Genomic DNA, 27014 nt, shown 5'->3' on the forward strand with positions numbered 1-27014 from the left:
TTCCAGGACTTCAGCGACTGGCGGCTGGAACGTTCAACCTTCGAGGCTTTGATGGACAGATGGGGTCCATGCTCGATAGACCTGTTCGCATCTCGACTCAATCGACAGCTCCCGAGGTCCGTGAGCTGGAGGCCGGACCCGGAGGCCTCGGCGATAGATGCCTTCTTACAGGACTGATTTAGAAAAGGGGGTGTGAGTCCCTTGCTCATTGCACCATCAGGATTCAAGCAAGCCGGGCCGAAGATGGCTGAAATGCCAGAAACCGGTCCCCGGTAGCTTGTTTCCTTCCCAGTGTAAGAATTGGCTTTTGTAGTTTGGTTTGCCCTGTTCCCATCATGCACTGGGACAGGAACAGACTAATTTGCATACAGCCAGGTTCTGAAACTGGGATGGTGCAGTGACCTAAAAAACGGTGTTGGATCTAGCCCTGATCTCTTGACTGGGTGAGAGTATTCTGTTTAATTCAGAGACTCTGTCCCTCACCACCCCTTGTTGTAAATATTCTTACAGGACTGGACACGGGAACTGGCATATTCATTTCCACCCTTTCTCATGATTCCACGAGTGGCAGCTCAAGTCCGCAGGCAACGGGCATCCATGATCCTGGTGACTCCCTTCTGGCGGGCCCAGGCGTGGTTTCCCTCTCTATTGGAAATGTCATGGGACTGTCCGATTCGACTACCCTTGTTCCCTTCGTTGCTCTCGGGCCCTCAAGGGGAGCCTCACCCCCTGGTGATTCAGGAGACCCTGCACCTCATGGCATGGAGGATTTCAGGGGACGTTGGCACTACGGATGCCTTTCGGCGGACGCTGAGGACCTCATCCTTCGAGCCTGGGCTCCAGGAATTGTCAAGAGGTACCGCTCGGCTTGGCAGCGGTGGCGTCGTTGGTGTCTGGGAAGACACGCCGATCCCGTGGGGGCGGACGTTAGCCACATCCTAAATTTCTTGGCTGAATTGAATCAGTCGGGTATGGCCTACCGGTCTATTAACTCTTTCAGATCCGCCATTTCGGCGGGGCATGCCCACATCAATGGGAAATCGGCGGGCGAGCACCCCTGGGTTTGCAAACTGATGAGAGGTGTTAGACTTTCTAAGCCCCCGGAACCCAGGTATGAAGGTCTCTGGGATGTCAACATTGTTCTGCGTTTCCTCTCCTCCTGGGGGGATAACCAGTATCTTTCTAGGAAGGAACTGTCAGCCAAACTGGTGATCCTTTTGTGTCTGGTTTCGTGCAAGTGCGTCTCGGATGTGAGGGCGCTGGACATCACAACTCGAATGTTTACTCCGGAAGGGGTCACGTTTACGGTGACAAGAAGGACCAAGACAAATATCAGATCTGTGTCGTATCCCTTTTTCCCGGACCAGCCCAAGCAGCTCTGCGTGGTACGATGTCTCAAAACATATGAGGACATGACCAAACGAAACGAGACTCCACACGAACGACGTGAGAACACGCGATGGCGATGGGACTTATCATGGCTCCATCAAATGTGAAATAACTTGTCACTGACCAAAGAACGGAAGGATTGACTCCATAAGTCTTATTCCCGGTGTACAAAACAAAAGTCTTAAAGGACCCATGCACTTTCAGGCTATATGATATCTTGTTGACTGCAAAAGTTCTATGCTCACCACATAATTTTTTAGCCTTGAAAAAACCCGCGGAGGGCGAAACGCGCGTCGGCTGTGACGGTGTGGCAAAAGAAAGGAATTGTTAATAAATGGACTTGGAATAACATTGAACATTGTACATGTCTTTTTGAGGATTATGAGGAGCCTGTGAAATCACCTGTATTCAGAGTTGTAATGGCTGAATGCTATTTGGAGAATAGTAACTAAGAGGGATGTGCCTTGGTACTTTTTCATAATTTGTGTACGATATTCCGTCTCGCCTTGAGTGAGTAGGAGATCGTGGATTGTTGCTTCTAGGTGGATAAGCATGATACCAGAGGAGCACTCCAATAGTGTGTATTAAATACATTACATTGTAACTATTACTAAGGGGAATACGTGTTCACAGATGTGCGGACCAAACATAGCAAATCCACTGTGTGCTTTTCGTTGTCTATATGAGGACATGACGTTGGAGTATCGCCCTCTTGAAGAGCGCCAACTCCTTATTGCCTTGCAGAAACCCTTTAAACCGGTTTCCTCTCCAACCATCGCCAGGTGGGTCCGTTGGATCATGACCGAGGCGGATGTGGACGTAACCAGATTTGGAGCCCACTCCACGAGAGGGGCAATGGCTTCTAAGGCGGTGCAGGTGGGCGGTCGGCTGGAGGACATCATGGCGGCAGCGGATTGGTCCTCGGAGTCCACGTTCAAAAAATATTACTTCAAGCCCATCTATGGCGCAGCAGAACTGGTGGTGGATAAGCTTTAAACATGCATAATCCTCGCCTCCGTCCTGACATAGAATGAAAAATTTCCTAGCTAACGTAACGGAAAGTTTCAATTCTATTAAGGACAAGGAGGCGAGGATTATCCCTCCCGAGACTTGCTGGTCTCACCCACCCGTATCTACGTACATTCAGTAAGTAACACCTTATGTTTACTTATGGGTCTTTTCTGCTGCTGTGTGGTATTCATAGTTTGTAGAATGATTTGGTACAGGTACACAGTTTTCTCTTGGTAATATGTTTTTTCAACACTGCTCATTGCTAGGAAATGTTGTACACCGTCTCCTGATGCTTCCTTGTAAGGAAGAAGAACGAGGTAACGGTTTGTTTTGTGTTGATTTAGGACAAGATCATAAGGACTAAGGAGCGTTCCCGGGAGTTTTCCTCACAGAGAAGAAGAGGAAGCGGAAGGGACGTCAGCAGTTATACAGCGGACACCATCTCCATTGGCTGGCAGTTACTATGGACACTGTGCCCCATGTGCTCATGGGAGTTGTAGTTTTGAAGTTTTTGTTTTGGTTCTACTTTGAATGTGCTGTCGAAATAAAGAGAAGAAAGGACTGCATAATCCTCGCCTCCTTGTCCTTAATAGAATTGAAACTTTCTGTACCGTTAGCTAGGAAATTTTTCATTCTCATTGTTATCACGGCCAGCCTCCGGCCGTGACTCGCATTTCTCCTTCCTTCCAGCGCTGGCTTGTTTTTATCATGTCCCTTCACTTGTAAGGCAATCCTTGATGGCAGACTATCATTGCAGCGTTTCTCTGTCCACGTTATTTCATCCGCGAGTCTCGCATTAAACATTTAAACCTGTTTTCATTAGAGAAAACAGTATTTTATCGAGATACTGTCACTTTTCAACTATATCTTCAGTATGTAATGCTGCGTTATCATGCTCCGCCCCACAAGCTTCCCCCAGCGTGCGCTCTGGCTCAGCCGAGCCGCACTCCTCCCACACCTCTCACACACAAGTGAAGCTTCACTTCAAAGCTCCCACGGATGATGATAAACACCCGCAGGCACGCATTCACACGGAAACAGTCGCAAACACACAAACACTTCTACAACAGATGTCCCTTCAACCATTTTCTAACAAAGACTGAAAGAGACACACAGACCTTCCCAGAATAAATGCACGTGAAAACGGACAGACACGCACCAGGACACACCACACAGACGCACACTGTAGGGGTGTAACAATGTCCTACCACTCACGCCTCTAGGATCACCAGGTCACATGCATGTTACCCACCTATGTGCCACTGCTGTTATGTCAATAATGCCCAGCTCTGCTGATACGAGGCTTCTAGACAATATACACAACCACCCCATCCACCACCACCACTGCATCCACCACCAACACCGCATCCACCATCACCACATCCACCGCATCCACCGCATCCACCACCACCGCATCCACCACCACATTCACCACCACATCCACCACCACATCCACCATGACATCCACCACCACCACATCCACCACCACCGCATCCACCACCACGGCATCCACCACCACCATCACACCCACCACCACTACATCCACCACCACATCCACTACAACCACCACCCCATCCACCACTACCACCACCGCATCCACCACCACATCCACCGCATCCACCACCACATCCACCGCATCCACCACCGCATCCACCATCACCACCACATCCACCATCACATCCACCATCACATCCACCACCCCCACCACATCCACCACATCCACCATCGCCTCCATATCCACCATGACATCCACCGCCACATCCACCACCACATCCACCACCACATCCACCACCGCCACATCCACCACCACTTCCACCACCACCGCATCCACCACCACCACATCCACCACCACCACATCCACCACCACCGCATCCACCACCACCGCATCCACCACCACCGCATCCACCACCACCGCATCCACCACCACCGCATCCACCACCACCACCACATCCACCACAACCACCACCCCATCCACCACCACCACCACCGCATCCACCACCACCGCATCCACCATCACCATATCGACCGCATCCACCACCACCGCATCCACCACCACATCCACCATCACCACCACATCCACCACCACCACCACATCCACCATCACCTCCACATCCACCATGACATCCACCGCCACATCCACCACCACCACATCCAACACCACTGCATCCAACACCACCACCGCATCCACCACCACCACCACACCCACCACCACTACATCCACCACCACATCCACCACAACCACCACCCCATTCACCACCACCACCACATCCACGACCACATCCACCATCACCTCCACATCCACCATGACATCCACCACCACATCCACCATCACCTCCACATCCACCATGACATCCACCACCACATCCACCACCACATTCACCACATCCACCACCATCACATCCACCACCACCACATCCACCACCACCACATCCACCACCACCACATCCACCACCACTTCCACCACCACCGCATCCACCACCGCATCCACCACCACCACCACCCCCACCATCACTACATCCACCACCACATCCACCACAAACACCACCCCATCCACCATCACCACCGCATCCACCACCACCACCGCATCCACCACCACATCCACCATCACCACCACATCCACCATCACATCCACCACCACCACATCCACCATCACCACCACTACATTCACCACCACATCCACTACAACCACCACCCCATCCACCACTACCACCACCACCGCATCCACCACCGCATCCACCACATCCACCGCATCCACCACCACATCCATCGCATACACCGCCACATCCACCATCACCACCACATCCACCATCACATCCACCACCACATCCACCACCACATCCACCATCACCTCCACATCCACCAAACAGTATTTTATCGAGATACCGTCACTTTTCAACTATATCTTCAGTATGTAATGCTGCGTTATCATGCTCCGCCCCACAAGCTTCCCCCAGCGTGCGCTCTGGCTCAGCCGAGCCGCACTCTTCCCACACCTCTCACACACAAGTGAAGCTTCACTTCAAAGCTCCCACAGATGATGATAAACACCCGCAGGCACGCATTCACACGGAAACAGTAGCAAACACACAAACACTTCTACAACAGATGTCCCTTCAACCATTTTCTAACAAAGACTGACAGAGACACACAGACCTTCCCAGAATAAATGCACGTGAAAACGGACAGACACGCACCAGGACACACCACACAGACGCACACTGTAGGGGTGTAACAATGTCCTACCACTCACGCCTCCAGGGTCACCAGGTCACGTGCATGTTACCCACCTGTGTGCCACTGCTGTTATGTCAATAATGCCCAGCTCTGCTGATACAAGGCTTCTAGACAATATACACAACCACCCCATCCACCACCACCACCGCATCCACCACCACATCCACCATCACCTCCACATCCACCACCTCATCCACCACCATCACATCCACCACCGCCACATCCACCACCACCACCACTTCCACCACCACCGCATCCACCACCACCGCATCCACCACCACCAAATCCACCACCACTTCCACCACCACCGCATCCACCACCACCACATCCACCACCACTACATCCACAACCACATCCACCACAACCACCACCCCATCCACCACCACCACCACTGCATCCACCACCACCACATCCACCACATCCACCATCGCCTCCATATCCACCATGACATCCACCGCCACATCCACCACCACATCCACCACCACATCCACCACCATCACATCCACCACCGCCACATCCACCACCACTTCCACCACCACCGCATCCACCACCACCACATCCACCACCACCACATCCACCACCACCGCATCCACCACCACCGCATCCACCACCACCGCATCCACCACCACCACCACATCCACCACAACCACCACCCCATCCACCACCGCATCCACCACCACCGCATCCACCATCACCATATCGACCGCATCCACCACCACCGCATCCACCACCACATCCACCATCACCACCACATCCACCACCACCACCACATCCACCATCACCTCCACATCCACCATGACATCCACCGCCACATCCACCACCACCACATCCAACACCACTGCATCCACCACCACCACCGCATCCACCACCACCACCACACCCACCACCACTACATCCACCACCACATCCACCACAACCACCACCCCATTCACCACCACCACCACATCCACGACCACATCCACCATCACCTCCACATCCACCATGACATCCACCACCACATCCACCACCACATTCACCACATCCACCACCATCACATCCACCACCACCACATCCACCACCACCACATCCACCACCACTTCCACCACCACCGCATCCACCACCGCATCCACCACCACCACCACCCCCACCATCACTACATCCACCACCACATCCACCACAAACACCACCCCATCCACCATCACCACCGCATCCACCACCGCATCCACCACCACATCCACCATCACCACCACATCCACCATCACATCCACCACCACCACATCCACCATCACCACCACTACATTCACCACCACATCCACTACAACCACCACCCCATCCACCACTACCACCACCACCGCATCCACCACCGCATCCACCACATCCACCACATCCATCGCATACACCGCCACATCCACCATCACCACCACATCCACCATCACATCCACCACCACATCCACCACCACATCCACCATCACCTCCACATCCACCAAACAGTATTTTATCGAGATACCGTCACTTTTCAACTATATCTTCAGTATGTAATGCTGCGTTATCATGCTCCGCCCCACAAGCTTCCCCCAGCGTGCGCTCTGGCTCAGCCGAGCCGCACTCTTCCCACACCTCTCACACACAAGTGAAGCTTCACTTCAAAGCTCCCACAGATGATGATAAACACCCGCAGGCACGCATTCACACGGAAACAGTAGCAAACACACAAACACTTCTACAACAGATGTCCCTTCAACCATTTTCTAACAAAGACTGACAGAGACACACAGACCTTCCCAGAATAAATGCACGTGAAAACGGACAGACACGCACCAGGACACACCACACAGACGCACACTGTAGGGGTGTAACAATGTCCTACCACTCACGCCTCCAGGGTCACCAGGTCACGTGCATGTTACCCACCTGTGTGCCACTGCTGTTATGTCAATAATGCCCAGCTCTGCTGATACAAGGCTTCTAGACAATATACACAACCACCCCATCCACCACCACCACCGCATCCACCACCACATCCACCATCACCTCCACATCCACCACCTCATCCACCACCATCACATCCACCACCGCCACATCCACCACCACCACCACTTCCACCACCACCGCATCCACCACCACCGCATCCACCACCACCAAATCCACCACCACTTCCACCACCACCGCATCCACCACCACCACATCCACCACCACTACATCCACAACCACATCCACCACAACCACCACCCCATCCACCACCACCACCACTGCATCCACCATCACCACATCCACCGCATCCACCACCACTGCATCCACCACTGCATCCACCACCACATCCACCATCATCACCACATCCACCACCACATCCACCATCACCTCCACATCCACCATGACATCCACCACCACCACATCCAACACCAACACATCCACCACCACCACTGCATCCACCACCACCACCACACCCACCACCACCATATCCACCACAACCACCACCCCATCCACCACCACCACCACATCCACCACCACATCCACCATCACCTCCACATCCACCATGACATCCACCATGACATCCACCGCCACATCCACCACCACATTCACCACATCCACCACCATCACATCCACCACCGCCACATCCACCACCGCCACATCCACCACCACCACCACCGCATCCACCACCGCATCCACCACCACCACTACATCCACCACCACATCCACCACAACCACCACCCCATCTACCACCACCACCGCATCCACCACCACATCCACCACCACCGCATCCACCACCACATCCACCATCACCACCACATCCACCATCACATCCACCACCACCACCACATCCACCATCACCTCCACCACCACCACCACATCCACCATCACCTCCACCATCACCTCCACATCCACCATGACATCCACCACCAACACATCCACCACCAACACATCCACCACCACCGCATCCACCACCACCGCATCCACCACCACCGCATCCACCACCACCACACCCACCACCACAACACCCACCACCACTACATCCACCACCACATCCACCACAACCACCACCCCATCCACCACCACCACCCCATCCACCACCACCACCGCATCCACCACCACCACATCCACCGCATCCACCACCACCGCATCCACCACCACATCCACCATCAACATCACATCCAACACCACCACATCCACCATCACCTTCACATCCACCATGACATCCACCACCACCACATCCACCACCACCACATCCACCACCACTGCATCCACCACCACCGCATCCACCACCACCACCACCACACCCACCACCACTACATCCACCACCACATCCACTACAACCACCACCTTATCCACCACTACCACCACCACCGCATCCACCACATCCACCGCATCCACCACATCCACCGCTTCCACCACATCCACCGCCACATCCACCTTATCCACCACCACATCCACCATCACCACCACATCCACCATCACATCCACCACCACCACCACATCCACCACCACCTCCACATCCACCATGACATCCACCGCCACATCCACCACCACATCCACCACCGCCACATCCACCAGCGCCACCACATCCACCACCACTTCCAGCACCACCACATCCACCACCACTTCCACCCCCACTGCATCCACCACCACTTCCACCACCACCGCATCCACCACCACCACATCAACCACCACCACCACTACATCCACCACCACATCCACCACAACCACCACCCCATCCACCACCACCGCATCCACCACCACATCCACCATCACCTCCACATCCACCATGACATCCACCGCCACATCCACCACCACCACCACCCCATCCATCACCACCACATCCACCATCACCTCCACATCCACCATGACATCCACCATGACATCCACCGCCACATCCACCACCACCACATCCAACACCACCGCATCCACCACCACCACCACATCCACCACCACCACACCCAACACCACTACATCCACCACCACATCCACTACATCCACCACCACATCCACCACAACCACGACCCCTTCCACCACCACCACCACATCCACCATCACCTCCACATCCACCATAACATCCACCACCACATCCTCCACCACATCCACCATGACATCCACCACCAATACATCCACCACCACCACCACCCCATCCACCACTACCACCACCACTGCATCCACCACTACCACCACCACTGCATCCACCACCGCATCCACCACATCCACCGCATCCACCACCACATCCACCATCACCACCACATCCACCATCACCACCACATCCACCATCACCTCCACATCCACCACCACCACCACATCCACCATCACCTCCACATCCACCATCACCTCCACATCCACCATGACATCCACCACCACATCCACCACCGCCACATCCACCACCACTTCCACCACCACCACATCCACCACCACTTCCACCACCACCACATCCACCACCACCACATCCACCACAACCACCACTCCATCCACCACCACCACCACCGCATCCACCACCACCACCGCATCCACCATCACCACATCCACCGCATCCACCACCACCGCATCCACCACCACCACATCCACAACCACCACCACATCCACCATCACCTCCACATCCACCATGACATCCACCGCCACATCCACCACCACATTCACCACATCCACCACCATCACATCCACCACCGCCACATCCACCACCGCCACATCCACCACCACCGCCACATCCACCACCACCACCACATCCACCACCACCACCACATCCACCACCACTTCCACCACCACCGCATCCACCACCACCACCACCACCCCCACCACCACTACATCCACCACCACATCCACCACAACCACCACCCCATCCACCACCACCACCGCATCCACCACCACCACCGCATCCACCACCAGATCCACCGCATCCACCACCACATCCACCATTACTACCACATCCACCATCACATCCACCACCACCACATCCACCACCACTTCCACCACCACCGCATCCACCACCGCATCCACTACCACCACCCCCACCACCACTACATCCACCACCACAACCACCACCCCATCCACCACCACCACCGCATCCACCACCACATCCACCATCACCACCACATCCACCATCAACTCCACCACCACCACCACCACATCCACCATCACCTCCACATCCACCATGACATCCACCACCACCACATCCACCACCACCGCATCTACCACCACCGCATCCACCACCACCACACCCACCACCGCATCCACCACAACCACCACCACCACCCCATCCACCACCACCACCGCATCTACCACCACCACTGCATCCACCACCACCACCGCATCCACCATCACCACCGCATCCACCATCACCACATCCACCGCATCCACCACTACCGCATCCACCACCACATCCACCATCAACACTACATCCACCATCACATCCACCATCACCACATCCACCATCACCTTCACATCCACCATGACATCCACCACCACCACATCCACCACCACTACATCCACCACCACATCCACTACAACCACCACCACTACCACCACCACCGCATCCACCACCGCATCCACCACATCCACCGCATCCACCGCATCCACCGCATTCACCACCACATCCACCACAACCCCCACCCCATCCACCACCACCGCATCCACCACCACCACCGCATCCACCATCACCACATCCACCGCATCCACCACCACCGCATCCACCACCACATCCACCATCACCACCTCATCTCCACATCCACCATGACATCCACCGCCACATTCACCGCCACATCCACCAGTACCACCACATCCACTACCACTTCCACCACCACCGCATCCACCACCACTTCCACCACCACCGCATCCACCTGCCGCCTCTAACCAGTGTGGCTCACTGGTTAGAGGCGGCAGACCCGAGAGCAGAGGACGGCCCGGGACCAGGGTTCGATTCCCAGCGCGGCAGGTTTCTGGACCAGGGCCAGCGGACTCGATAATTCTCTCGCCTCGGTGCCCACTCTGATCAGCGATCACACTCGGCAACTCTGGGCATTAGCTTGCCTCATCTTCACTAAAGGCCCCACCAGACCGCCGGGGATGCCTGGTCTCACCCTGGAGATACCCATTAAGGGACCATCTCTCAGGGAAGCCAGGAAGGGTTTCGCAGCGGTCGAAGCGCCTTGGGACCCTACGGGTAAGTAGTGCGCTATATAAATGCCTATACATTTACATTTACATTTACATTTGCACCACCACCACTACATCCACCACCACATCCACCACAACCACCACCCCATCCACCACCACCACCGCATCCACCACCACCACCGCATCCACCATCACCACATCCACCGCATCCACCACCACCGCATCCACCACCACATCCACCATCACCACCACATCCACCACCACCACCACATCCCCCATCACATCCAGCATGACATCCACCGCCACATCCACCACCACCACATCCAACACTACCGCATCCAACACCACCACCGCATCCACCACCACCACACCCAACACCACTACATCCACCACCACATCCACCACAACCACCACCCCATCCACCACCACCACATCCACCACCACATCCACCATCACATCCACCATCACCTCCACATCCACCATGACATCCACCGCCACATCCACCACCACATCCACAACCATCACATCCACCACCACATCCACCACCACCACCACCACATCCACCACCAATTCCACCACCACCGCATCCACCACCACCACTACATCCACCACCACATCCACCACCTCATCCACCACCAACACCGCATACACCACCACCACCGCATCCACCGCCACATCCACCGCATCCACCACCACATCCACCATCACCACCACATCCACCACCACCACCACCACATCCACCATCACCTCCACCACCACCACATCCACCATCACCTCCACATCCACCATGACATCCACCACCACCACATCCACCACCACCGCATCCATCACCACCGCATCCACCACCACTACATCCACCACATCCACCACCACATCCACCACAACCACCACCTCATCCACCACCACCACTGCATCCACCACCACCACCGCATCCACCATCACCACCGCATCCACCATCACCACATCCACCGCATCCACCACTACCGCATCCACCACCACATCCACCATCAACACTACATCCACCATCACATCCACCATCACCACATCCACCATCACCTTCACATCCACCATGACATCCACCACCACCACATCCACCACCACTACATCCACCACCACATCCACTACAACCACCACCACTACCACCACCACCGCATCCACCACCGCATCCACCACATCCACCGCATCCACCGCATCCACCACATCCACCGCATTCACCACCACATCCACCACAACCCCCACCCCATCCACCACCACCACCACCGCATCCACCACCACCACCGCATCCACCATCACCACATCCACCGCATCCACCACCACCGCATCCACCACCACATCCACCATCACCACCTCATCTCCACATCCACCATGACATCCACCGCCACATTCACCGCCACATCCACCAGTACCACCACATCCACTACCACTTCCACCACCACCGCATCCACCACCACTTCCACCACCACCGCATCCACCTGCCGCCTCTAACCAGTGTGGCTCACTGGTTAGAGGCGGCAGACCCGAGAGCAGAGGACGGCCCGGGACCAGGGTTCGATTCCCAGCGCGGCAGGTTTCTGGACCAGGGCCAGCGGACTCGATAATTCTCTCGCCTCGGTGCCCACTCTGATCAGCGATCACACTCGGCAACTCTGGGCATTAGCTTGCCTCATCTTCACTAAAGGCCCCACCAGACCGCCGGGGATGCCTGGTCTCACCCTGGAGATACCCATTAAGGGACCATCTCTCAGGGAAGACAGGAAGGGTTTTGCAGCGGTCGAAGCGCCTTGGGACCCTACGGGTAAGTAGTGCGCTATATAAATGCCTATACATTTACATTTACATTTACATTTGCACCACCACCACTACATCCACCACCACATCCACCACAACCACCACCCCATCCACCACCACCACCGCATCCACCACCACCACCGCATCCACCATCACCACATCCACCGCATCCACCACCACCGCATCCACCACCACATCCACCATCACCACCACATCCACCACCACCACCACATCCACCATCACATCCACCATGACATCCACCGCCACCACATCCAACACTACCGCATCCACCACCACCACCGCATCCACCACCACCACACCCAACACCACTACATCCACCACCACATCCACCACAACCACCACCCCATCCACCACCACCACATCCACCACCACATCCACCATCACATCCACCATCACCTCCACATCCACCATGACATCCACCGCCACATCCACCACCACATCCACCACCATCACATCCACCACCGCCACATCCACCACCACCACCACCACATCCACCACCAATTCCACCACCACCGCATCCACCACCACCACTACATCCACCACCACATCCACCACCTCATCCACCACCAACACCGCATACACCACCACCACCGCATCCACCGCCACATCCACCGCATCCACCACCACATCCACCATCACCACCACATCCACCACCACCACCACCACATCCACCATCACCTCCACCACCACCACATCCACCATCACCTCCACATCCACCATGACATCCACCACCACCACATCCACCACCACCGCATCCATCACCACCGCATCCACCACCACCACCACACCCACCACCACTACATCCACCACATCCACCACCACATCCACCACAACCACCACCTCATCCACCACCACCACCGCATACACCACCACCACCGCATCCACCGCCACATCCACCGCATCCACCACCACCACATCCACCACCACATCCACCATCACCACCACATCCACCATCACATCCACCACCACCATCACCACCACCATCACCTCCACCACCACCACATCCACCATCACCTCCACCACCACCACATCCACCATCACATCCATCATGACATCCACCACCACCACATCCACCACCACCGCATCCACCACCACCACATCCACCATCACCACCACATCCACCACCACTTCCACCACATCCACCACCACTTCCACCACCACCGCATCCACCACCACATCCACCACCACTTCCACCACCACCGCATCCACCACCACCACCACCACATCCACCACCACATCCACCACCACATCCACCACCACCGCATCCACCACCACCACATCCACCACCACCACCACCACTACATCCACCACCACATCCACCATCACCACCACATCCACCACCACATCCACCACCACATCCACCACCGCATCCACCACCGCATCCACCACCACCGCATCCACCACCACCACATCCACCACCACCACCACCACCGCATCCACCACCACCACCGCATCCACCATCACCACATCCACCGCATCCACCACCACCGCATCCACCACCACATCCACCATCACCACCACATCCACCACCACCACATCCACCATCACACCCACCATGACATCCACCGCCACATCCACCACCACCACATCCAACACCACCGCATCCACCACCACCACACCCAACACCACTACATCCACCACCATATCCACCACAACCACCACCAATTCCACCACCACCACATCCACCACCACTACATCCACCACCACATCCACCACAACCACCACCTCATCCACCACCACCACCGCATACACCACCACCACCGCATCCACCGCCACATCCACCGCCAAATCCACCGCATCCACCATCACCACCACATCCACCATCACATCCACCACCACCACCACATCCACCATCACCTCCACCACCACCACATCCACCATCACCTCCACATCCACCATGACATCCACCACCACCGCATCCACCACCAACACCACACCCACCACCACTACATCCACCACCACATCCACTACAACCACCACCCCATCCACCACTACCACCACCACTGCATCCACCAACACCTCCGCATCCACCACATCCACCACATCCACCACCACCACATACACCGCATCCACCACCACATCCACCATCACCACCACATCCACCATCACATCCACCATCACATCCACCACCACCACCACACCCACCACCACATCCACCATCACCTCCACATCCACCATGACATCCACCGCCACATCCACCACCACATCCACCATCACCACATCCACCACCGCCACCACATCCACCACCACTTCCACCACCACCGCATCCACCACCACATCCACCACCACTTCCACCACCACCACATCCACCACCACCGCATCCACCACATCCACCGCATCCACCACCACATCCACCACCACATCCACATCCACCACTTCCACCGCATCCACCACTTCCACCGCATCCACCACCACCACATCCACCATACCCACCACCATCACTTCCACCACCACATCCACCACCACATCCACCACCACTTTCACCACAACCACCACCACCACATCCACCACCACCACATCCACCACATCACCACCACATCCACCACCTCCACTACCACCACATCCACCACCACATCTACCCCCACATCCACCACCACCACCACCGCATCCACCATCACCACATCCACCGCATCCACCACCACTGCATCCACCACCACATCCACCATCACATCCACCATCACCACCACATCCACCACCATCACCACATCCACCATCACCTCCACATCCACCATGACATCCACCGCCACATCCACCACCACATCCACCATCACCACATCCACCACCGCCACCACATCCACCACCACTTCCACCACCACCGCATCCACCACCACATCCACCACCACTTCCACCACCACCACATCCACCACCACCGCATCCACCACATCCACCGCATCCACCACCACATCCACCACCACATCCACATCCACCACTTCCACCGCATCCACCACTTCCACCGCATCCACCACCACCACATCCACCATACCCACCACCATCACTTCCACCACCACATCCACCACCACCACCACATCCACCACCACCACATCCACCACATCACCACCACATCCACCACCTCCACTACCACCACATCCACCACCACATCTACCCCCACATCCACCACCACCACCACCGCATCCACCATCACCACATCCACCACCACTGCATCCACCACCACATCCACCATCACATCCACCATCACCACCACATCCACCACCATCACCACATCCACCATCACCTCCACATCCACCATGACATCCACCGCCACATCCACCACCACCACATCCAACACTACCGCATCCACCACCACCACTGCATCCACCAACACCACTACATCCACCACCACATCCACTACAACCACCACCCCATCCACCACTACCACCACCACTGCATCCACCAACACCTCCGCATCCACCACATACACCACCACCACATACACCGCATCCACCACCACATCCACCATCACCACCACATCCACCATCACATCCACCATCACATCCACCACCACCACCACCACCACACCCACTACCACATCCACCATCACCTCCACATCCACCATGACATCCACCGCCACATCCACCACCACCACATCCACCACGCTTCCACCACCACCGCATCCACCACCACATCCACCACCACTTCCACCACCACCGCATCCACCACCACCACATCCACCACATCCACCGCATCCACCACCACATCCACCACCACATCCACCACCGCATCCACATCCACTACTTCCACCGCATCCACCACTTCCACCACTTCCACCACCACCGCATCCACCACCACCACATCCACCACATCCACCGCATCCACCACCACATCCACCACCACATCCACCACCGCATCCACATCCACTACTTCCACCGCATCCACCACTTCCACCACATCCACCACCACCACATCCACCACTTCCACCGCATCCACCACCACCACATCCACCATACCCACCACCATCACTTCCACCACCACATCCACCACCACTTTCACCACATCCACAACCACCACATCCACCACCACCACATCCACCACATCACCACCACATCCACCACCTCCACCACCACCACATCCACCACCACATCCACCCCCACATCCACCACATCCACCATCACCACCACCACCACATCCACCACCACCATATCCCCCAGATCCACCACCACCACATCTATATGTGTGTGGCTCTGTGTGTGTGTAGGTGCAAATGCAATGTTCTTGGATTTTCGTCACGATAAAATACACTGAACATAATCTTCACAAAAGTTATTTACAAACGTTTAAGCTATTGCCATTATAAATTACAATAACTTTTATTTAAGTATTAATTATTTACATAATTAAAAGCCATTGTTATTTGTAATATCAATACATCTAAGTCACGTAAATACAACACACATTGCATTACAAATGCTATAGGTGTCACATTTGCAAAAGTTAAAACTATTGACATTGTAACTGACAAAGCTATTAATTTTGCTACTTTCAAAACCAACAAATAAATAAAAAAAAGTGTCATTTACAATACCAATAGCTCAAACTTTCCTAATGCGAGACCTATTGCATTTCCAATGCTTGTTTTATATTGTCAAGGGCGCAGAAGTGCGCCAACAGTAAAGTTTTACAAAACAATATGACAAACATAACAAGCATTGACAAAAACCAAAAGGCTGACAGCGAGGGCCAGACCTCTTGGCTCAGTCCACGCTTGTTTTAAATGGAACCTATTCTCAATCTGTAGCAGCGCAGGGCAGTTCAGTCATTCAGTACTACAGACAACCATTGCCAGCATGACGGGCAGAAATGTGAAAGTTGCTGTGATCAAAGTCTGTGAATTACCTTCAGCGTTTGTCCGCCCCGTTGATATCATTGAATCCACCTCCGTCTGAAAGGAACAAAAATAGAAGCATTTTCTAACGTGTTACCAAGAAGATTATAGAAAGCGCTCAAATGAACAAGGACCCGCTTCTAATTATAGCACACGCCGTGGGAGTACACCTTGAGTGGTTTGCAAATAGCAGCAGACTGCAGGAATTTTGCTAGACATGCACAATATCACGGGCTTTCATCAAACTCGCATTACGACGGCAACAGCAGCATTTCCCATTGTCTGTCACAACTTTGTCAGAACTGAAAACAAAGCACCTAGGCTTTTATATGTGTTAATAGTTGTGTATTCTTCTGATCAGCTGATTAGAGAAAAAGTGCACCCTCGGTCAAGGCCATCACTTCACAACTGAGGCTTTAACCCTCCCCAAAAAAATAAACCTTTACCCGGCCAATTCAATAAACATGTGATTTCAGAAGTCACTAGACAAAGAAAAGGGATACGGAGATACAAATAATGTTATACCAAATACCACAGTGATTTGTTTCCTTTAAGGAACGGTTATCCTGCCTCTAAACTCAACGGAAGTACCACAAAAAAACTAACCAAAAAAGGCTTTTCAGAACCAAAAATCTAAACCATCCTTCCTACATCCTACTAAGCTTCACGTCACATCAATTACTTTGCTCCCAGCCTATCCCAAAGTTAAACATGTGAAGACTAAAGAGTGAAGTTGATGGGTGAGTTGTATACAGAACACGAATTACATGCCACACCATGGAAAAAGCAGTGCTGCTAGCCCCCCCCCCCCCCCCCCCCCAATCTGAAAACTGATGGATGCTTTTAAAGATCTGGATGCCCTGGGGGATCCAAAACCCTCTAATAATCCTCTGTCCATATACCTAAAGACATACCACAGTATGGACACATATTTGGCTCTAAACAGTACAGCTTTTTACAAAAAGTGAACAAAGACAGACATGGCCACTTAGCAGAGAATGTCAAGAAGAAGATGATATTGGGATGATAATAACGTTTTCTGATCTATAGAGAGGCAGCTGCCCAAACAGAACAGCACTGCATGGTACTTGAGACAACATAACAAAGAAAGTCTTCATTTCTGAAGTGCCACGTAGACAAAAACTGTCCGGTTATACATTTATTTATTGGTATTTTTCAGTACACACAGGTTATAACCTCATCTCCTTCCTTGTTCCATACTTTATGTGATATGGGGAGGCCACACCTCCACCTGGCAGGCACTGCCATAAAAATAGTTATTTTTTTTAAACAAATTGCTTGAAAAGGGATTTTACCACTATTACTTAGTATGCCCACGTGCCACGTAAGATACAAAAGGGGGCTGGTACCAAGAGCACTTCCTGTTTGTTTAGGTGCCAGTCTTCAGATGGGGTCCCCATACTCCAGCAGGGCTGGAAATTTCCCTTCTCAAACAAGGAACAGACGCGACGCTTGGACACATCGGACTCCAAATTAGGGGTGTGTGAAACTTGTGTATCATTTTCTGGGGCGTAATTACGTGAAATTAGCGCAAAATGCATCTCTTACTCAAAAAATTGCCTGAATGGTTAGTTTGGATAAAGATGTAACAAAAACAACAAAAAATTGAGTTGGTTTCCAGTACCTTAGGTAAAGGAAACACTGCAGCTCGCTTTTAGCTTTGCAGTTTTTGGACTCAAAATCACTTGAAAGGTCAGCTCGGATAACAAAACAAAAAACAAAAAAAAACAAAAAAAAGAATTATCTACCTGAAATGCTGCTCACGCAAAAAAGAAAAAACCTTAACGGTGCATTAAAATGTCTCCACAAATCAATCAAGCGATGTGATGCAATAGTGTAGTTTCGGTAATTCTACATACATTTTGTTATGTAACATTACTGGATTAATAAACATTTCACCCGGGCCTACTCTAAATAGCAGAGGTAGTGGGTTCTGCACCACTTCACTCTACACCTCTCTACTCTGCACCACTGTACTCTATGACAATACACTCTACAGGACACCACTGCACTCTTCACCACTCCAGTTTAGGCCACTCCAATGTACTCTGCACAACTCCACTCTATGCTACTGCACTCTACTCTGCACCACAGTAATCTAAACCACAGCACTCTATGCCACTTCACTGTTCGCCACGGCACTCTTCATCACTCCAGTCTAAGCCAGGCTGGCCACTCGACTCCACTCCGCACAGTTCCACTCTATGTCTCTCCATTCGACGCCACGCTGCAACACTTCAGTCTATACCACTGCACTCTATGCCAATACACTCTGCACCAATGAACTCTACTGAATGTACCACTCCACGCCCCTGCACAGTATGCCAATCCACTGTACGCCACTTTAATCTATGATGCACAACTGCACTATGTTACTGCACTCTCCACCACTATACTGTGCATCACTACACCACTGCACTGTATGCCACTCTACTCTACTATGCACCACTCTCATCTATGTCTCTGCATTTTACAACAATTAATTCTATGCTCCTGCACTCTGCGTCACTATACTCTGCAACACTCTATGGCAATGCACTCTAACACACTTCATGGCAATGCGCTCTACCCTACTCTGAATCACTCTACTCTACTTTACGCCACTCTACTTTGTGCCAATGCACTTTACTCCACTGCACTATAAGCCACACTACTCTGCATCACTCCACTCTATGCCACTTCACTCTGCAGCATTCCACTCTATGCCACTGTACTCTAAGACACTATACTCTGCACCACTGCAATATGTGCCACTGCACTCTACTGGGTAATACTCTAATATATGCCACTGCATTCTTTAATGCTGCATTCTACACTCCTGAATTCTATAGCACTGCACTATAAGCCACTTTACTCAGCAACACTACGCCAAAGGACTCTTTGTCAGTCCACTCCACTCCACTGTACGCCACACTACTCCACTCTCTGCCATTCCACTCTACAACACTCCATGCCACTCTCCTCTATGTCAAAAACTTTTCGCCATGCTGAACAGTGGCCACGCTGGTGTACAACATGGCTAAAACACTTTGACAATGCCAACAGCTCTTGCAAAGGCAAAACCTATTGCCTTGCCAATACTTGTTTTCATTTTAACTATTTTCCATTTTACCATTGGAGATGGTGCATCACGAGGAGGAACAGTTGGAACTAAGCCCTTAAGTAAATTATGACCTTTCTGACAGTGGATAACCGATACGTCCCAATCTCAGTTAGTTATTTGCGGTGTGAAGTCTATTGTATGGTAATGATAGCAAGAGAGGTCTCTTCCGAGCTTTTGGCCACTACAGAGAAGCAAACTTGGGTTTCATCTTTGAGAACCAATAACTCCATTAACATATGGGCTGCAGACCCCAATTACGTTTTTAAGTCATTGGTAAATTTTAAGGATTTACAAGAACTGTCTCTTAAGAAAGCTTGCTTTCTACTTGTTTTGGTAAGGTGTTAGAAAAACATGTTGGTAAATCCCTCAGTGTCTGAGGTTATGTCCAGCCTCCTCAGACTAATGCTACGTTGTTTTCCCTAAACAATGGGAAAAAAAGATTGCATTCCTTGTAACATCCTCGGTGTGAAAGATCTGAGCCGACTCAGGATATGCTTCTCTTTAGAGGTGGGTTTATGGTCTTTTTGAAGCATCCCAGCATTCAATAGCATTTCTGTATTGGCTTTGCCCCCTCAAAGTCATTGAAGGGGCAGTCTGGGTTATTCCTGTTTTCCTTTACATCTAATGGCGGTTTATACTAGATGCCTGGTGTTTGGTCCTGGTCGGGAAAGGGTATGCCAGCCATTTCTCAACTTTTCCTCCTGATTTTATGATTCTTCAGACACCTTGTCCTGAAGAGCAGCAGAATTAATTTGCCTTGAAGGAAATCTACTATGGACTCTCTTATGAAGTTTGTTCTCAGTACCTGTGGCTCTTGTCTTGGTGTGAATGTTTAGAAAAGAATGTTCTTGATTTAATCTCTATCTATATCCACTTATATTCAGGTCTATTCATGTTTCACCAAGGCCTTACCCAAGTGGGGCATATGTGGGTTTCCTTAGAATGAGGCCTTCCTCGTGTTTGGTCTCCCCTTCCCTATGTGTTTGAATTCATGATGCATCTAAGGGGCGATTGTTATGTTCTATCTATACCAACACTTCAGTTTCAATGGTGTCTTGCCAGTGCTGGGTTATAACTGCATGCCTCACATGAGGAGGATTTTCTTACTGGATCTCAGTGGTTGGAATATATCTGCCCTTTGACCCCTGCTGTTGATCTATTGTTTTGGGTCTTGTAGAGTTCTCATTGTGATCTTGCCTTCAAAGTATTATTGATCTAGGCTCTAACTCTTTCCTAGGCGATGGAATCGACGTGTTCCTCCAAGATAAGGTGCGAGTTGTATATTCCTATCGAGAGTGTCAACTAAGTTCAAGCAGTAGAATAAATTACCTTTTAAGCCAATGTTTTTTGAGGTTTTTTTTTTCAAATTCTTCGTTTCATTTTTGGGATCACTGCATGAAGGCCGTTATCCCTTAGATGACACTTGAACATAGTTTACTGTACCTGGTGGCATTCAGGGTCATTTTACAGACAGGATGGCAGCCTGCGTGCTTTTTTGCTGCCTACATGTTAGATATTTAAGGGGCTACTATTTAGGCTTTCCCTCTATGTTCAATTTTCCACTACAGATCGGATTTAACTGATGACTCTGGAAATAAGATGAATTGTCTTTTATCAGGTGAGGTGATCGCAACCAAAGCATACTTCTTGGGTATATCATCACTGTGTTAGGAATGGGACAAGGAAGGAGATGATGTAATATTTTTACTGGGAATCTTCATTACTCGGATTCTTCCTTCCCCGTCTTCTTCATGCCTCGCCCCAGTATTTACAAACCACCCACACTTCCTGGTGGAGTTTAGTTTGTGGTCTTGGTCTTTTGCTTGCCATTAGCAGGAAGTGTTGTTGCACTAATACCCTGTAATATGCTATGCCGGCCTTGGGACACACTGAGGCAGGGTTCTTCAACGAGCAGTTTGTCAATTGCAGGTAGCTCTTCAGCTACCTGATCGTAGTTCTCCTGTGTGCTTTCCAGCCTAATAAATTAGAAGCTCTGGCTTCATTGGCAAACAACCGATACTAATAAGTGAGTTTTATGTTCATGTTTTTACAAGTCCGCCCATTAACTTGGTCTTTAGGTGCAGAGTGCAAAACCAATAATGTGATGGCAAAAATATTTAAATCAACAAATGTCATGCTCATTGCAATCTCTGCAATCCATACATTTCTTGTTCAAACATAGATACATGCACATCAATCATGGGCCACCAAATGCATTACATTAAAAAAATCAACACCTTCCTGGCATTTACGTTCTTCCACCATCCCTCCAAATGCCAAACTATCAGGTTAAACCGATAAAACATGCAACTAGTTATGAAATACATTGGTCATCGTTCTCTGAAAAATGCAAACGATGGCAGAGCAAAAGGAAATCTAGAAAACTGCATTCTCTCCTCATGGTTATGAAAGCAGTTTGCTTTTTCAAAAAAAGATGACGAAGCACCCGGGGACACGCTGAATTTGAGTTAAACTTAGAGAAGAACACACTGAGTAAAATCATTTTATTTATACTAGGCAGGGCAAAATTGTCCATCACAATGTTTCGGTTAAAGCTAATAAAGACTACACATAACCTTCTCTGGACATCCGATAACCATTAGGGAAAGCCAATTGGAGGCCTTCAACTGTTCAATTTCTCATTCCTTCAGCAGCTCTTCGATTTTCTCCACCCCCTACTCGCCAACACCAGAACTTTCCCCATCCTAAGATTCTCAGGTATTGCCCTTTCTTTTAACATTGTTTTGTGTGCATAACTTTTCCATGACTTCCCACACTAACTCTAAATACATCTTTGCTATCTCACAAAATCTCTCCTCAACTACCTTCTTACACTACAAGCACTTGCCCCAGTGCTTGTGGACCTAGGCAATAAGCAAGTCGTGCTAGTAGACCAAACCATCAGTCTCTAGTTACATACACCTTACCCTCAAAATGGCAAACTCTCAACAGGATCTAACCATCAGATATCTAGAATACTAATTTCCCTTCCCTCATAACCACCAGAGAAAATATGTTTGAGAAAAAATGGTTCTGTCGGGTAGGGCTGGCATTAATTATGGATACAGTAAATGTAATAAGATCTCTTAACACAAAAAAGAACAACAACAGTACTCAATTAATTAGTTCTATGCTCAAACGTTTATCTGAATTCGTTCATTTCCTTAGGAGCAATACAGTTATTACAAAAAGACCGTGAAATTCAATTATATACAAAAAGCTTAAAGTGACAATTGTGCTTAGTTAAAATGTGACAAAGTGAACGATATGTACAGTGTCAACAAGGTTTTCTATACAACTATTTCTTTCTAAAAGGCCAGAAATTAATTTGAATCCAGAAGTTTCTTTCCTAGTGTAGAAACCCGGTAATTCTGGACCTAAGGAATGCATCGACGTTTCGACCCTTCTGAGCCCCTGTTGGTGGTCACGGCGGGTCTTTATCAAGACAGGGATGTAGGGATAGTATATACAGTCCTGGTAGGCTGGAGATTGCAAGGCCTATGACGTGGCCTGTAGATCAGTTACGTAAGGGCTGTCGAGTGATTGCAGCCCTGTGCAGTACAGCCCAATGGCTAATAGCCCTGATAGGCTGTATCAATCAACGCCTATGGCACAGGGGCACGATGGCCTGTGATTCAGTACATGAGCATTCATGTTTGCTGTAGATGGCCGAGACTTCGCTCCGTCCACCTACCCCTACACCTTGAATTCGGGAAATATTCCGACTATTAGCAGATCATTTAGCCATTGTACCGGGCTGGAATTTCATCGCAGCCAGTTCGAAACTGAATCACAGGCCATCGTGCCCCAGTGCCATAGGCGTTGATTGATCATTGCACCATCAGGATTCAAGCAAGCCGGGCCGACGACGGCTGAAATGCCAGAAACCGGTCCCCGGTAGCTTGTTTCCTTCCCAGTGTAAGAATTGCCTTGGTAGTTTGGTTTGCCCTGTTCCCATCATGCATTGGGACAGGAACAGACTAATTTGCATATAGCCAGGTTCTGAGCTGGGATGGTGCAGTGAGCTAAAAATCGGTGTTGGATCTAGCCCTGATCTCTTGACTGGGTGAGAGTATTCTACTTAATTCAGAAACTCTGTCCATCACCACCCCTTGTTGTTAAATATTTTGTCCACCCTAAGCGTGTAAGGGTATACTCAGATGTGAGTCCCTTGCTCATTGCACCATCAGGATTCAAGCAAGCCGGGCCGACGACGGCTGAAATGCCAGAAACCGGTCCCCGGTAGCTTGTTTCCTTCCCAGTGTAAGAATTGGCTTCGTAGTTTGGTTTGCCCTGTTCCCATCATGCATTGGGACGGGAACAGACTAATTTGCATATAGCCAGGTACTGAGCTGGGATGGTGCAGTGAGCTAAAAATCAGTGTTGGATCTAGCCCTGATCTCTTGACTGGGTGAGAGTATTTTGCTTAATTCAGAAACTCTGTCCATCACCACCCCTTGTTGTTAAATATTTTGTCCACCCTAAGCGTGTAAGGGTATACTCAGATGTGAGTCCCTTGCTCATTGCACCATCAGGATTCAAGCAAGCCGGGCCGACGACGGCTGAAATGCCAGAAACAGGTCCCCGGTAGCTTGTTTCCTTCCCAGTGTAAGAATTGGCTTGGTAGTTTGGTTTGCCCTGTTCCCATCATGCATTGGGACAGGAACAGCCTAATTTGCATATAGCCAGGTTCTGAGCTGGGATGGTGCAGTGAGCTAAAAAACGGTGTTGGATCTAGCCCTGATCTCTTGACTGGGTGAGAGTATTCTGCTTAATTCAGAAACTCTGTCCATCACCACCCCTTGTTGTTAAATCTCCTGTCAGGGAAGCACCCTGAGCAACGCCTAACATTGCGCCCTCATGTTGGAAACCTGAACAACCTAGTAGAATTTGTGACGTAATGGAAAATTCCAGAGACGGACACACACACACAGTACATATAGCAATAACAGAGCTAACACAAATAACATAATATAGACAGCACAAAATACAGATTACAAAATTATTAGGGCTTTTTCATGCTCGAGACCCCACCTTCTGCTTGGTTATGTTAATTTATATAGCACATTCGGGGAAGTGTGCAGGTGTGCCTTAAGACCAATCGCGGCTCAAGCAGAGCATACAGCAGCATTTTGGTCCATGCAGAATTTGTTTGCACTTACCAACCAATGGACGTGGACTTGTGTCTTTCCATACTGGCCTTCATGTTAAGCCACCTTCATTATCGACAACCCTTTATCCAGGATGGACGCTCACTGTTGGAGCCAATATACATGTCTTCCTGGTTCATTCTGTTACTTGAAATTTTGGCTGACTCAGCACCTTAATGAATGGATGGCAAACACCTCATGCTTGAATTTACAGAGATGCTGGTGCTTCGATAGATCAAGCTAGACTCTTTGCAATAGCTTGTTCTAACAGGTTTACATTGTTTGCTCAGCGAGGCAGCAGGTGTACAAGAAGGCACCTATTCGAACTCAATTTAGTTTCCTCAAAGTGTAGAATCACATCCTCTCACATTTTTCTGGAAACCATCAGCTGCACGGTCACTCAACCAAT

General features: G+C 51.4%; 1 protein-coding gene across 3 annotated transcripts in view; it reads right to left on the reverse strand.

The window, feature by feature from the left end:
- The window catches only part of EFCAB11 (EF-hand calcium binding domain 11), a 460557-nt gene that overhangs the window by 394021 nt on the left and 39522 nt on the right, over positions 1-27014 (reverse strand). For all 3 annotated transcript variants that reach the window (XM_086937640.1, XM_086937641.1, XM_086937642.1), the window contains exon 3: positions 18343-18388. In XM_086937640.1, coding sequence (XP_086793766.1) covers positions 18343-18388 — 46 coding nt within the window. The remainder of the gene's footprint in view (positions 1-18342; positions 18389-27014) is intronic.

This window comes from Lissotriton vulgaris, chromosome 9 (assembly GCF_964263255.1).
Source record: "Lissotriton vulgaris chromosome 9, aLisVul1.2, whole genome shotgun sequence".
NCBI classification, from domain to species: Eukaryota; Metazoa; Chordata; class Amphibia; order Caudata; family Salamandridae; genus Lissotriton; species Lissotriton vulgaris.